This window comes from Zalophus californianus, chromosome 2 (assembly GCF_009762305.2).
Source record: "Zalophus californianus isolate mZalCal1 chromosome 2, mZalCal1.pri.v2, whole genome shotgun sequence".
NCBI classification, from domain to species: Eukaryota; Metazoa; Chordata; class Mammalia; order Carnivora; family Otariidae; genus Zalophus; species Zalophus californianus.
Window position 1 is genome coordinate 187,080,207 of NC_045596.1, and position 14,284 is coordinate 187,094,490.

The 14,284-nt window shown below is 37.2% G+C and overlaps 2 protein-coding genes across 10 annotated transcripts in view; one reads left to right on the plus strand and one right to left on the minus strand.

Annotated features, from left to right (window-relative positions):
- Positions 1-14,284, plus strand: part of CFAP97 (cilia and flagella associated protein 97) — a 44,604-nt gene that overhangs the window by 15,738 nt on the left and 14,582 nt on the right. The gene's annotated exons all lie outside the window — the stretch shown is intronic.
- Positions 512-1,673, minus strand: LOC113924634 (uncharacterized protein C12orf73-like). The gene has a single exon (XM_035726091.1). It carries the CDS (start codon positions 808-810, stop codon positions 607-609), a length of 204 nt encoding a protein of 67 aa, XP_035581984.1. The 5' UTR covers positions 811-1,673; the 3' UTR covers positions 512-606.

Sequence of the window (14,284 nt, forward strand, 5' to 3'; positions counted from 1 at the left end):
AGAGGGAAGAGGGTCAGAGGGGGAAGCAGACTCCCTGCTGAGCAGGAAGCCCGATGTGGGACTCGATCCCGGGACTCCAGGATCATGACCTGAGAGGAAGGCAGTCGCTTAACTAACTGAGCCACCCAGGCGCCCTAGCGCTCCGGTTTTTCTAACACATTTATTGAAGAGACTGTCTTTTCCCCATTGTATAATCTTGTTTTGTCCTAGATTGACTAGATACGTGTGTGCTTATTTCTGGGCTCTCTGTTCTATTCCATTGATCTGTGTGTCTGTTTTTGTGCCAGTCCATACTGTTTGGATTACTATAGCTTTGTAGTATAGTTTGAAATCAAAAAGTGTAATACCATGTTTTTTTAATCCTTTCTTAATATTGGTTTGGCTATTTGGGGTCTTTTGTGGTTCCATACAAATTTTAGGATGCTTTGTTCTAGCTCTGTGAAAAATGCCATTGGTATTTTGATGGGGATTGCACTGAATCTGTAGATTGTTTTGGGTAGTATGACATTTTAAGAATATTAATCTTTTTTTAACTTTAAAAATATATATTTAATATTTACAATATTATTCACAGAGTTCTTGGCAGAGTTAAGTATTTTGAGGTTTCTATTGTTGAGAAATTTGAGGTTCATGTTGTCTCTCTTTCAGTCCCAAAAGCTCCATTTTGAGTTCTCCAGGCTTTGGTGGAATTTCAGGTATTGTCAGGTCCGGCCAGTAGTACCTATGCACTGCTTTGGCCCCGGCGCACATGGTCAGGAGGCTGGCAGTGAACATTTTCAGATACGTGGCCCAGGACATGCCCGCGGGCATGGTTGGGGGTCGCAGAATGCACCGGCTTTCGGCCGCGGGTCAGAGGGCCAAGAATATTAATCTTCTAATCCATGAGCATGGTATATCTTTTTGTAAGCTATAAATGTTTTTTAATTAGTAAACATTTTTATTGCTTATTTCCATATCAGTTTTTTATTATTTTTTGAACATACCAATTTATTATTATTTAGTGTGAAAGAAACAATTTTTTCCAGGTGAAGTAAAAACAACTTGAAACTTTACACTAGTAAATGTAACTGTAATGGGTTTGCAGGTTAGATTTTAGGTCATTTGAAGATAACATTTTTAAATGTAAATAGTATTCTTTGTCTTTGTTTGAAATGCTGTTGAAAGAACAAATCTTTAGCTACATAATTTATATATGGTGGTAATGTAAGAAGAGTATATACAAATCCCTTATGTAGTCAAATGATTCTCACAGTCAGAAGGGTAAAGTATTTTGGAGGAGTTTATGCTTGCCCCCTTATTTGTAGGTTTTCTTTTCTTTCTGCTCTGATCATACCTATTGACTGTTTAGTCTGTTGAAAAATCCGGCTTTTGGAATTCGGCCATCACCATCTAGTTGTTAAGCCTCCACTCCCTCCACCCAATCTCTTAAAACTTTCAGAATTGAGTTTTTTTTGTTCTTGCCCCTTTGCTTCTTCCCCTAACAACCAGAGTGATCTTTTAAAAATAAAATTAGTCTTACTAGTTTCCTTCTTAATTCTTCAGTGGGCTCACTCTTATGTTAAGAATAAAATCCAAATTCCTTATTGTAGCCTAACAGAGTCAATGTCAGTGATTCTCATCCCAGGCAGTGTATTAGTATCACCTGGAAGACTTAAATTATTAAACACAGGGGAGCCTGGGTGGCTCAGTCGTTAAGTGTCTGCCTTCGGCTCAGGTCATGATCCCAGCGTCCTGAGATCGAGCCCTGCATCAGGCTCCCTGCTCCACGGGAAGCCTGCTTCTCCCTCTCCCGCTCCCCCTGCTTGTGTTCCCTCTCTCGCTGTGTCTCTGTCAAATAAATAAAATCTTAAAATAAATAAATAAATTATTAAACACAAAACAAATACTGATGCCTAGGCTCCACAGAAATTTTGATGCGGTTAGTCTAATAGGCTATTAAAGTTGATGAAAACCATTACTCTACATAATGTGGTTATTGCTTGCATCTCCTTTAAAAAAAAAAAATCTTTCATTACCTTGCTCCAGTCACAATGCTTTCTTACTATTCTCAGATACTTTGTATTTATGGGGCATTTCCATTTACTGTTGCCCTTTTCCTTTGCATAGACACCTTCTGTCTGTTTCTCAAGTCTTGGTTTATATATCCCCTCCTCAGAGATACTTTTTTCTAGGTGTTCTATCTTTAGTAGCTTCACATCCCTCCCCCTGGCTCTGTCACAAAAGCCTGGTTTCCTTCCATCAGGTTACTTATCAGACCCTGGAATTAGTGTAGTTTGCTTGCTTATTTCTCTCACTGGAGTGTAAGCCACATAAGGGCAGGATCTTAGTCATTGCTAGAATCTCCAAATCTAGCAGCTGTTGGCACAAAATAGGCAGTATTTGTCAGTGAAGGAACCAAGGAAACTTCTGTTGTTGCACAGCCAGGATGGTTAGGAAGTGTATTTTGTATGTTTCACTGACATTTGATTTTTTAACAGTTACCTCTTCTTAGATTGGCATCTGAAAGACACAGAATACGTCTGTACCACCATCAAAATTATAATTGCTAATATATTTGATTCATATTCTTTTTTAGGGAAAATCTCTAATTCTTTGTCAAGCCATCCACTGTAAAAATTTTCACTTTTTTAAAAGAATTTTAGGGCTACTTTCTAATCTATAAGATCAGTTGTATGATTCATGAGGTTGATGAGTGATCACGTTGAGGACTTTGTCTATCTTCAACTCTTCCAGATTTCCAGCACCAACCCCAGTGCTCTAGCACAACGATTTTCAAACTTTTTGGCCCTTGCACCAGAAACATTTACACTCTTAAAAATTATTGAGGACCCCAGAGAGCCTTTTGTTTATGTGGGTTATATTTATAAATATTTATCATATTAGAAATTATATTAGAAATCTGAGCAGTACTAATTCACCTGAGAATAATGGTAATAAACCAATAATGGTAATAAGTAGGTTTTATAAAACATAATTATCTTACCAAAAAAATGAGATTAGCAAATCTCTAATGCCTGTCAATAGAAGACAGCTGGAGTCTCATAGCGTCTTCTGTATACAGCTGATATTTTGGTTGAAGTACATGAAGAAAAACTTGCCTCACACAGATCTTTAGAAAATGGAGGAGTATTTTAATGCCCTTTTCAGTTAATTTTAAATATTCTTTGATACCAATATTCCACAGATACTAGTTTCTTAAATGTTAGTTACAATGTGAAATTTGAGACTAATTAATTCATAGTGTATTATTTTATAACATTGGTCTTAATTTTGAATGTGTCTTTTACCCTTTCATGGTTTTGTAACAGGATGTATAGGTTATTTGGAAAATATGGTTCATTGAGCTTACAAATGACATATTTCATAATACACTATATAGAAGTTGTAGTTAATATCACTACCAATCTCATCAGAAGACTTTTGAGAAGCTTTCAAACTCAAGTTTACCAAAAATTCTAATTTTTACTAAAACACTCAGGTTGTATCATCACCAAAAAATACTGTCAATTGTTTTCCTCAGAGTTGACAGAATTGTTTTATTTATTTATTTATTAAAGATTTTATTTTTTAAGTAATCTCTACACCCAATGTGGGACTTGAACTCACAACCCTGAGATCAAGTCACATCATCTGCCAACTGAGCCAGCCAGGCACCCCAACAGAATTGTCTTTAAAAATAATATTTGTAATACAAAAATTGGAAGGTGTTTGAAATTAAATCATAAAAATTTATCTGATGAGATAATGTAGACTGGTCACTAATGCTTTGTATTAATGTGCATCTAATATATTTGCTTTTTTTCTTCTGTGTTATTTCTAGTGCTGCGTTGTTCTTAATTTCTAATGTGATTTATATGTGTTTAAAAGTAGCAGCCTAACATTTGGCATATAAAGTATCTCATAAAACTGTCTTTAGGGGCGCCTGGGTGGTTCAGTTGATTAGGCATCAGACTCTTGATTTCAGCTCAGGTCACCATCTCAAGGTTGTGAGATTGAGCCCTCAGTGTGGAGTCTGCTTGTCTCTTTCTCTATTTCCTCCCCCCACCCCCACATGTGTGCTCTCCCTCTCAAATAAAATCGTAAAAAAAATTTTTTTTCTTTAAAATTAGCTTGAAAAAAGTACAGATGGATATTGAAAAAAAATAATGTTACAGAAAATTAGTGAAAAATGTATAATGTGACTTACAGGTTTTATTGTGTTTTTTTAATACTGTTTGACTAAATTATAATTTGCATTTTAAGGGCCCACTGTTCCATTTCTTATTTTTATAAGTACTTTTTGATTCCACAAATTATTTTTTAAAGATTTTATTTATTTATTTGAGAGTGAGAAAAGCACAAGGCAGGGAGGGTCAGAGGGAGAGGGAGAAGCAGGCTCCCCACTGAGCAGGGAAGCCTGATGTGGGGCTCAATCCCAGAACCCTGGGATCATGACCTCAGCTGCAGGCAGCCACTTAACCCAGCTACTCAGGCACCCCTTGATTCCACAGATTATAAGGACTACTCTATCCTAGGAATGAGAGGGCGAGAGACAGAGAGAGGACATGTCCAATAAAAAGCTTCTTTTAGGAAGAAAACACTTCACTCTTTTGGAATTGTCAGATTTTAAAAAGCCATCTAATGGAAAATTGTGATATCTGAGCTTTTTGTTCAGGACTATCAATGATCATCTCTTTGTATTAGGATCATTTTGGATGCAGGAAACAGAAATTCCTAATGAAACAATATTTCTCACCTAACAAGAATTCCATAGATAGACTAGGTTTGAGAGTTGACCAATTCAGTGGCTCAAAATTGTCCTCAGAGACCCAGGTTCTACCACTCTGTTCCCCAGCTGTGGTGTTTGCTAGTAGGAGATGTCTGCAGCAATTTTTAGGATTTAGATCCAGACATGAGAATGGCCAGAGAAAGGGAAACTATCTTTTCCTCTGGCTCTCTCAGAATGGAGGAAACTTTAAAGAAGCACTTTCAACTGACTCGCTTATGTCTCATTGCCCAGAATTGGGTTATACTCCTATTTGTAAGACAGTCATTGGCAAGAGGAATAGGATTATTATGGGCCAGACTCACCCTGAAATTAGGAGTGGGAATCAGTAGAAGGGAGGTCAGCTTCTCCTTAGGGACAGGGCTTCATGAGAAAGGGATATAGGTAGGGGTCTTTAAAAGGGGGTAGGGGTGGGGAGATTTGTTAAGAATTAAGGAGGGGGAAAGTAGAAGTGTATGTTAATTGGGCAACCAACTTTATCCACTAGGCCAGAGTTTCTCAAACTTTAATATGCATTGCATACAGGGGCACTGGGTGACTCGGTTTAAGCGTCAAGTATCCCTCACTATTCCTATCTAATTCATTTTTGAAACTTTGTTGGATATGGAAAGCCTAAGTATTTTTTCCACCCAAAATCCCTAAACAGTTTCTCCAAGTGTAATTGAAGCACTGAAACATTGTTCAACACAGAAACTGAGCTAAATGTAGAAGGAAAATTTATTCGTACTGCTGCATGGTAGGGAGCCCTGATCTGAGTGACCTGATTTAAGTACTGCTCAGAGCTTTTAAAGGCACAGGAACAAAGGTGGCATTTTGCCTCTTGCTACATCTGTTACTGGAGTCCTTAATAATCCACAAAGGTTTCTTTATAACAGTAAAAGATTTTAAAACACTAATTATAGCTGTCAGTCTATTGCATAAAGCATTTCTTTGTATTACTTTAGTTTTTCAAATTGTTACTCATGCTCGATTGACCCACTGTTTTTCAGATCCAAGAATATTTTCATAAGTTTTCTTTGTTTTCCTCATAAAACTAAATTATTGGACCTGGTGAGAGGGAGATGTGTGCATGGCCAAGCTATTCCTTTTCTGCACTCATTTTTCAAGATGCTTTATCACTTTCAACTTCTTTTCTATGGGCTGTTCTAGGCCTCTTTGGCTCAGCTAATTTCCTCACAACCTTGTCCACTTAACGTGAAGAAGACAATAGTGATAGTGCATAGCCCATCTCACAAATTATGAGCAGAAGATGTGATCCTATCAGAGAACAGCTGAGGTGGGAACACAGCACCCTCTCAGTTTTAAACATTGTCACTAGTTTAACTGAAAAGATACATTGAAATAGTTTTATTGTTTTGAATAAAAAATTTAGTTATTAAAGTATTGGGCCCGAATTCAGATAGTGGGGGATGCCTGTACAGCTAACAGTGTTAATGTTATTTATTGGTTTAAAATAACATCTTAACTGGGACACCTGGGTGGCTCAGTCGTTAAGCATCTGCCTTTAGCTCAGGTCATGGCCCCAGGGTCCTGGGATCGAGCCCTGCACTGGGCTCGGCGGGAAGACTGCTTCTCCCTCTCCCCCTCCCCCTGCTTGTGTTCCCTCTCTTGCTGTGTCTCTCTCTGTCAAATAAATAAATAAAATCTTAAAAAAAAAATAACGTCTTAACAAGTTTGTAAATTTGAACTATAAAATATTAAGCCTGTGAAACAAAGGTTAATCAAAGAATGTAAAATCAAGTATCCCTATTATAGGCCAGAGAATAGGAAACAGTATTGAACTCGGTTACTTACATAATGAGGTGAACAAAATTCTAGAAGTGGAATCAGAAGACTTTTGGCTTCTGAGTGTTATCCATGTGACCATAGACAAGCAATAACTATTCTGTGCCCCAATTTCTTCATTTGTAGAGTGAGGCAGTTGATACAGGTTGCTAAGGTTTATTCTAAATTTGGGGCTCTGGGGTTCTGTGAGAACTGTTAGAAGGGAAGATTAGTGTAGGCCAGCATTATCAGATATTTGACTTTATTTATCTGATATCTGACTTTAAAGTAGATCTTGAAAATTTAGTAGAATTTCTAAATATTTCAGCCTCTTTTAGCTCAATAACATGGCTGATTTGGGGGACTTCCTACTCCCACCCAAGCTTCCTTTTGCTATATAAATGTTGAAAAGGTGTGGTTGTAATTGGTTCTTTGGCCTTGAGCTATAAAGCATTGAATAGACAGGCAGAGAGGATGTTTTAAAAATGGAGTAGTGGAGTAAACAGAAGTTCATATTTTGGGCTATGGCATGAGTCTGATATTTGGAGAACAGTGAATAAATTGACATGACTAGATTTGAAGGTATGTTTCATTCTTTGTATAGGTAAAATTAGGTCAGTTTAGGAAGAAACTTGAGGGCAAAATGGACACTAAATTTTAGAAATGCACCACCTCAAATTTTACTACCTAGATTCTGTAAGAAATAATTAGATATATCATTAGAGATGTATTCTGAGAAGAAAAACTAATATAAGAGAAAGAAATTGGATTAAGGAAACACTGATGAGTAAAGAAAGTGGTTAAACTTATTGCTAAACTGACACCAACATAGGATGGAATGTAGCAAAGTGCCTTACTCAAGGGGAAGGTATGGACCTTGTTTTACCCCGTAAGGAAGAAGCTGCCTGTCCTGGGATTGGCTCCTACCCATCCTCCCTGGTGGCACGTCTTAGCCCTTTACTGGCAGACTGCAGCAGACAGGATTCAGATAGGGAAGTAGGAAATGTCAGATATCCTCAACTCACTACCAAGTGTTAATCAACCTTTGAGAAAAGCTAAAATCAACAGGGAGGCACCAGACTCACAGATGAAGAACATAAACTTGAAACAGAGCTCAGTGATTTTAGAGAAGAGCTGCAAGGACAACACTATTTTCACTGCAAAACTAAGGCATGATTTGCCTTTTACGTTCTCCTGTCACCTGTGCATAGTGGATTTTCCATGGGCTATACTACAATGACAGCACGCTGCAGTGAATGCAGAAGCAGATATGAGCATCCCCCTGTCTTCTATTAAGCCAGGCTTTAAAATAATGAATCGTGGAACACTACATCAAAAACAAATGATGTAATATATGGTGATTAACATAACAATAAAAAATTTTAAAAAAATAAAATATTTGCAAAATTGTTAAACTCTGACACTCTCCTTACTAACTTCATTTGTTTTTTATAAAAGAATGATGTTAACCTAATATTGGTTTATTATTTTCAGATGAATTAATATCTTTAAAGTTTTTTTTATTTCTAACATGGTAAATATTGATAAATGTGACTCACATAAACATTCTTTGGAGGGTTCTGAGACCAAGAAATTTAAGAACTTCTAGGAGGACAGAATTAGAATATATCATTTGCTGTGTATTAGAGAGAAAAAAATTAACATAGTCTTCCTAAAGGGGTAAAAATGGGAAAAAATAAAAAAGCATTTTATTTTTATTTATTTTTTAAAGATTTTTATTTATTTGATAGAGACACAGCGAGAAAGGGAACACGAGCAGGGGGAGTGGGAGAGGGGGAAGCAGGCTTCCCGCTGAGCAGGGAGCCCAATGCGGGGCTCAGTCCCTGGACCCTGGGATCATGACCTGAGCCGAAGGCAGACTCTTAATGACTGAGCCACCCAGGCGCCCCTAGATTTTTTTTAAAAAACAGATCATCTTGACTTTAAAAGATTTATTTTAAATCTTTTAAATCTATGGATGTGAAATGATGTTTTAAATGACTGAAAAATAGTTTTAAATAGTATTAACCAAAAAGAGGTGTGATAAAACCACTTAATAGTTGTTAATCTGAATAAATAGGTTTTAAATCATAAAATGGCACTTAATTGACCTGCAATAACTGGCTTGTTAATCTAAATTAAATCATCTGAGGCACTTAAAAAAAGTAGAGTTCTTAAAGATTTGCAGAAAAAAATTTTTTAGTGTGGGAAAAATAGGAATGCTAGTTGTATATGGAACCAATTGTTGAAGAAGCCTCTAGGTCTTTTAAATAGAGGTCCAATTCCACTGTGTGCGGAGGGAGGTGCCCCCCACCAATCCAACAACGCATTCAATAATTCAACTCAATTTTGATACTATCTGGAGATAATTGGTTTCACAGGTTAAAGGTTCACTGCCCCCAACCACTTCCGACACCAGTCGCTAGCCCAGATTGTTACCTGTACTTCCCACTCACTGGCTATAAATCAGAAGTTCAACTAATTTGCCAGATCAGCTCAAAGAACTCAGAGAAACATTTTACTTACTGGATCACCGGCTTATTATAAAAAGATATAACTCAGGAACAGCCAGATGGAAGAGATGCATAGGGCAAGGTATGGGAAGAGACCTCCAAGTTTCCATGCCCTCTCAAAGGGCACCATTTTCCACAAATATCCACGTGTTCACCAACCCAGAAGTTCTCTGAGCCCTGTCCTTCTGAGTCTTTAAGGAGGCTTAATTACATAGGCATGATTCATTAAATCACTGCCATTGGTAACTGATTCAACCTCCTGCCCCTTTCCTCTCCCAGGCCCGGAAGTGGGGTAGGAAGATGGTTGGTACTGAAAGTTCTGACCCTCTAAATCACCAGGTTGGCTCTCCTAACCTATTTTTATTTTTTTTTTAAGATTTTATTTATTTATTTGACAGAGACACAGCAAGAGAGGGAACACAAGCAGGGGGAGTGGGAGAGGGAGAAGCAGGCTTCCATGGAGCAGGGAGCCCGATGCGGGGCTTGGCCCAGGACCCTGGATCATGACCTGAGCTGAAGGCAGACGCTTAACAACTGAGCCACCCAGGCGCCCCACAAAAAAGCATTTTAAAAAAGGAAGATTGTAGAAAGAGATCAAACAGTGAAAGTAGATGGTTTTAACTTACCAGAAGATACCATCAGAGCATCTTTAAGAATTTAAATCCAATCCAAACATTTTAAATTATACTATTATACTCCTAAACTAGGGGAATGAAAATAAAGAGGAGAAAATGGAAGTATCGATTCTAATAGTTTACAAAATAGAATTCAAGATGGGAAAAGCACGAAAGGGACAAAGAAGTGTTTTACATTAATAAGCTGACCAAATCTACCAAAATGATTGACCAGCCACTGATTTGAAATGTGTGATAAAAAGCAAAACATAATTAGATCGTGAAATGGGCAAAGCCATAATCACTGTGGAAGACTGATAATTATATCCTACACACCAGAATTAACTGCCTGTGTATGGGCTGAACATGGTCCACAGGTATTTTGTCTGTTACACAGTATTTTTTTTAAGTGATAAAATGCCAGTTACTATTACTACAAAACAAATCACCCCAACACTTGGGGTGTGGAGAGATTCAGAAGTGGGGGGTGACTTGACAGTAGGGACTGGAGTCCTCTGGGCGCTGGTTTATTGACATGTCAGGTGTCTGGGATTGCGAGACTTAAAAGACCAGAACTGCTGAGCAGAGGGCCCACACGCGGCTCTCCGTGTTTCCTGGCTTCTTCACATATGGCAGCCTCAATGCAGCTGGATTTCTTAACATGGTGACTCAGGGCTCCAAGTACAGTATTCAAGGAAACAAGGCAAAAACCTCATCACCTTTTATGACCTAGTCTCAGAATGTGACCATGCCAGTCACATAGCATCATTTCTCCTGTATTGTATTAAACAGTTATAAACCTTACCAAATTTAAGAGGGAGGGACACATACCCTCCATCCTAATGGGAGGACTGTCAAGTTTATGGATAGGTTTCAAAACCTCTCAAACCTGTGGCCACACATTGATTTACATTTCCTTCGGATGCACAAACACATTCCCCCTTTCCAAAGATCCCACTCCCCCACCATGCCCCACCTTGCCCTTCCAGAGTCTAAATCTGGTCCAGGTGCAGCTAAACCTCCTCACTCATGGTTCCTCAGTCAGCTCTTTGAATATTTGGACAGTCTTCTGCCAGGAGAGATTAGTAAGGAGTAGTAGATACGTTTTTGAGCCACCTAAGTCCTAGTTCTTTTGTATTCTCTCTATATTTTGACTAAAAATTGATCGGTTCCCTTTTTTTTTTCTTTTAGCTTATCTCTCTCTTTCATTATTTTGGATAAAATAAACCATTGATCCTTTCAGCATCCTTCATGGGAATCTACTTAGCCAAATCCACCAGTGGCAGGTATTTCCCCCATTTTCCTTGTCACCAGGGCCAACAGTTTTGCTAAAATTCTGCCACTTCATCCTCTACATTGACCATCTCCTCCAGACCCTTCCAGCTCCCTACTGCCACCAGTCTCAAAGCTAGTACCATGTATTTTAGGTTTTTGTTAACCAGATTTTGTATTAGTTACTATTGCTCTGATAACACAAAACTTAGATGTGTAAAGCAGCAACCTAGGATGACTCAGAAAACTAGGATCATAATGCCTACACATGGCCCCTTTATGTGGTTTGAGTTCCTCACAACATGGCAGCCTCAGGCTAGTCAGACAAAGAGGGTGGCTCAGGACCCCAAGCACAAGTATTCCAGCAAACAAGGTGGGAGGGTGGTGGGGGACTGCATCTCCTCCTTTGCCTAGCCTTGAAAGTCACATTTTGGGCTGTATCATTTTGGTCCGCACAGTCACAAGCCTGCCCAGATTCAAAGGAAGGGGGACAGGAAGAATGTCCCAGAATTTCTCATCTGACAAGTTGTTCATAAAGAAGACAAAGAAATGTAGTAAATTTGATTATTCCTTGAATTGTGACCTCTTAACTACAAGTGTTGGATTTTTTCTTTAAACCTTTAAAAAATAACATACCATTGGTTTTTTTGTTTTGTTTTTTATAGGGATCATGAATATGCCTACAGGATGGATTTTGTGTGTGTGTGTGTGATAACAGATCAATTTTAATTCTAGCACCTGAAGCTATACAGGGGTACGCTTTATCAACTTCATGGGACTGTTGTACACATTCAATAAAGTGACAACTGTGCGATACCACTTAGTATCTCACAATCAGGAACATACTTTTGAATTGTTTAAACACAATCCACAGAATTAAAAACAGTCAGAAGCCATCCACAGTTATACTAATTGTCAATTAAAAGTTTTACAGTTACTACTTGATGTAACAGCCAATACCTAGTACGGGGTATCAAAAGTGACTTCAGATTCTCATCCTGTTGTAATCTATGGAGAAGGTTTCTCGAGCAGGTACGTGATTGGCCAGAGGTGGGCGCCACCAGGACCAGAACGGCAAGTAAAGTTCTACCACAGTTTCTGTAGTTTTCACTGTTTTTTTTTCCTTTGTCAGTTAAAAGTGAACAGTGAGAATTAAATACTTATCTTTACATATACACAAGGTATGCTGTGAAAGCATATTTGCTTACAAACATATAAAAATACTTGTTAACTAGTTTGATAAGAAAATAATGTATAAAAGTATATAGCAAAAACAATCATCTCTGACCTCGGAAAGATCAATTCCATATTTTATATTACAAACAAAAACAGTTTTAGTTTTTTTGAATCCCTTATCCAGAAATACTTGAAAAGGAAGACAGAAATTATTTTTTACTCTCCACATGGCTGTGAAAAGAGTTAACTTAAAAAACTAAGAACACTGAAATGCCTTACGTTCAGAATAAGTCCAAATATTTGGCCACACAGAACATTACTATCCTCTTCAGGAGTGGAGCACTTAATAAAGGCTTCATATGCAGTTTTTAACCTATAAATACAATAGGCATTTGATATTTTGGGCCACCGGAAAACAAAGGCTGTAGCATCAGTAAAGGTCTGAGATGTCTCATTTTTTGTGGTTCAATTTAGTGTATTTCAGGTTAACTAAAGTTGACATCAAAATTTTTAAGATAGGCAAAAATTCACATTTTAAAAAAATTCCTTACGTTTCTATTTAGAGTAACAATAAGAAATATGATTCCAGAAGGTAAAATTATTTCACAACCTATGACTTCAGCTTGGCAAACAGCTTAGGTTCCAAAACTGATTCATCCCTATTAAAATGTAAGCCCTTAAAAAAATGTGTCTGTGTATATAGATCAGTATTTTTAAGGAATCAGATAATCTTTGAAGCAGCCTTAGTGTTTCTTTTAAATCTGTCTTGAAATGACCATAGGATTAGCTTCACAGAAAGGATTAGCCAGCTTCTAGGTCTAAGGCTACCACGGTGATCGTCTTCTAAGGCTAGAAAGGTCCCAAGGTGATGTGTAGGATGGGTTTTTTTTTTAAGAACTAATATATGAATAAGGACTTAATATAGCTTGGAATAAAATTTCCAATGATAGCATAACGTAAATTTTTTAAATGCTGTGTGTCAGCCTAGGTGAAAGTAAAGCTCATGCCTCTAGTGAGTGATTTGTGTTAGATGACTGACTCAGTAAGTGGATCTAGTGATGATGGGCATGTTATTGAAATACTATAAAGAATTGGAAAAAAATTGTTTCATTAAAGAAAATTAGGAAAAAAACAATGTTTCTTAAATATGTGAGTTTAAATATATATGTACATATTTATATAAATGTATTCTTGAAAGTTTATTCAAGTTAAAAATTTTATTTAGATCTTAATTGAAAAAATAATGGACCAAGTATTTGAGGTTGCCTCATACTAAAGCATATAACCACTTTAGAAAAATGTAATAGTGATATCTGATATATATCAGATATCAGTATATACTACTTATATAAGTAGTATTCCATATATGCTTTTTCCATCATGGAAAGTTAGAGTTTTATTTTTTAAATGAATTAGATTGAACTTCCTTTATTTATATTTTTGCTGTTGCCTTATTTTACTTCTAAAAACTTTTTTATTTTTTAGATTTTATTTATTAGAGAGAGAGAGAGAGACGGTGACAGAGATAGCAAGAGAGAGAACAAGTGGGGAGGAGAGGGAGAAGCAGGCTCCCCGCAGAGCAGGGAGCCCGACATGGGGCTCGAGACCCTGGGATCATGACCTGAGCTGAAGGCAGACGCTTAACCCACTGAGCCACCAGGTGCCCCTAAAAACTTTTTTTAAATGCCATTAGGAAAATAGCTTTTAATTCTCTTTAAAATTCAATTTTAAAGGCTTTCATATGTGGCTAAATTAATCTAGAAACCTTATTAAAGTCTACAAAATGTGCATTTCTCGGAAGCGAGATAATTGAATTATGTACAGTGTATCTGTATCTTTCTAAATGTGTTCTTCAGGTTTTGCCATTAACTTGGTATGATTTTCAACAAATTACCAACCATTAATTCTCTCATTTTTCCTATCAGAAAGCCACTGTTTTTATCTTTTTTTTTTTAAGTTTCTGTAATCTTTGATAGTCTTTGGTTTAAACATAGGGAGGTAGACTTCCAGTTCTTTTGACCTTGTTCAAATGATTTGACTTTTCTACACCAGTCACATTTTAAAATTTGGGGTTAAAAAAGTCTCTTCCCCTTATAGCCCTCTGCTTTTAACAGTGTAAAATGCTGAGCAAGTAAAAGAATTAAAGGTACTCAAGTAAAAACAAATAATAGTTACTTTAA

Excerpts from the sequence above, each read along its gene's own strand:
- LOC113924634 (XM_035726091.1), bottom strand. The coding sequence starts at position 810 with ATGCCCGCGGGCATGTCCTGGGCCACGTATCTGAAAATGTTCACTGCC.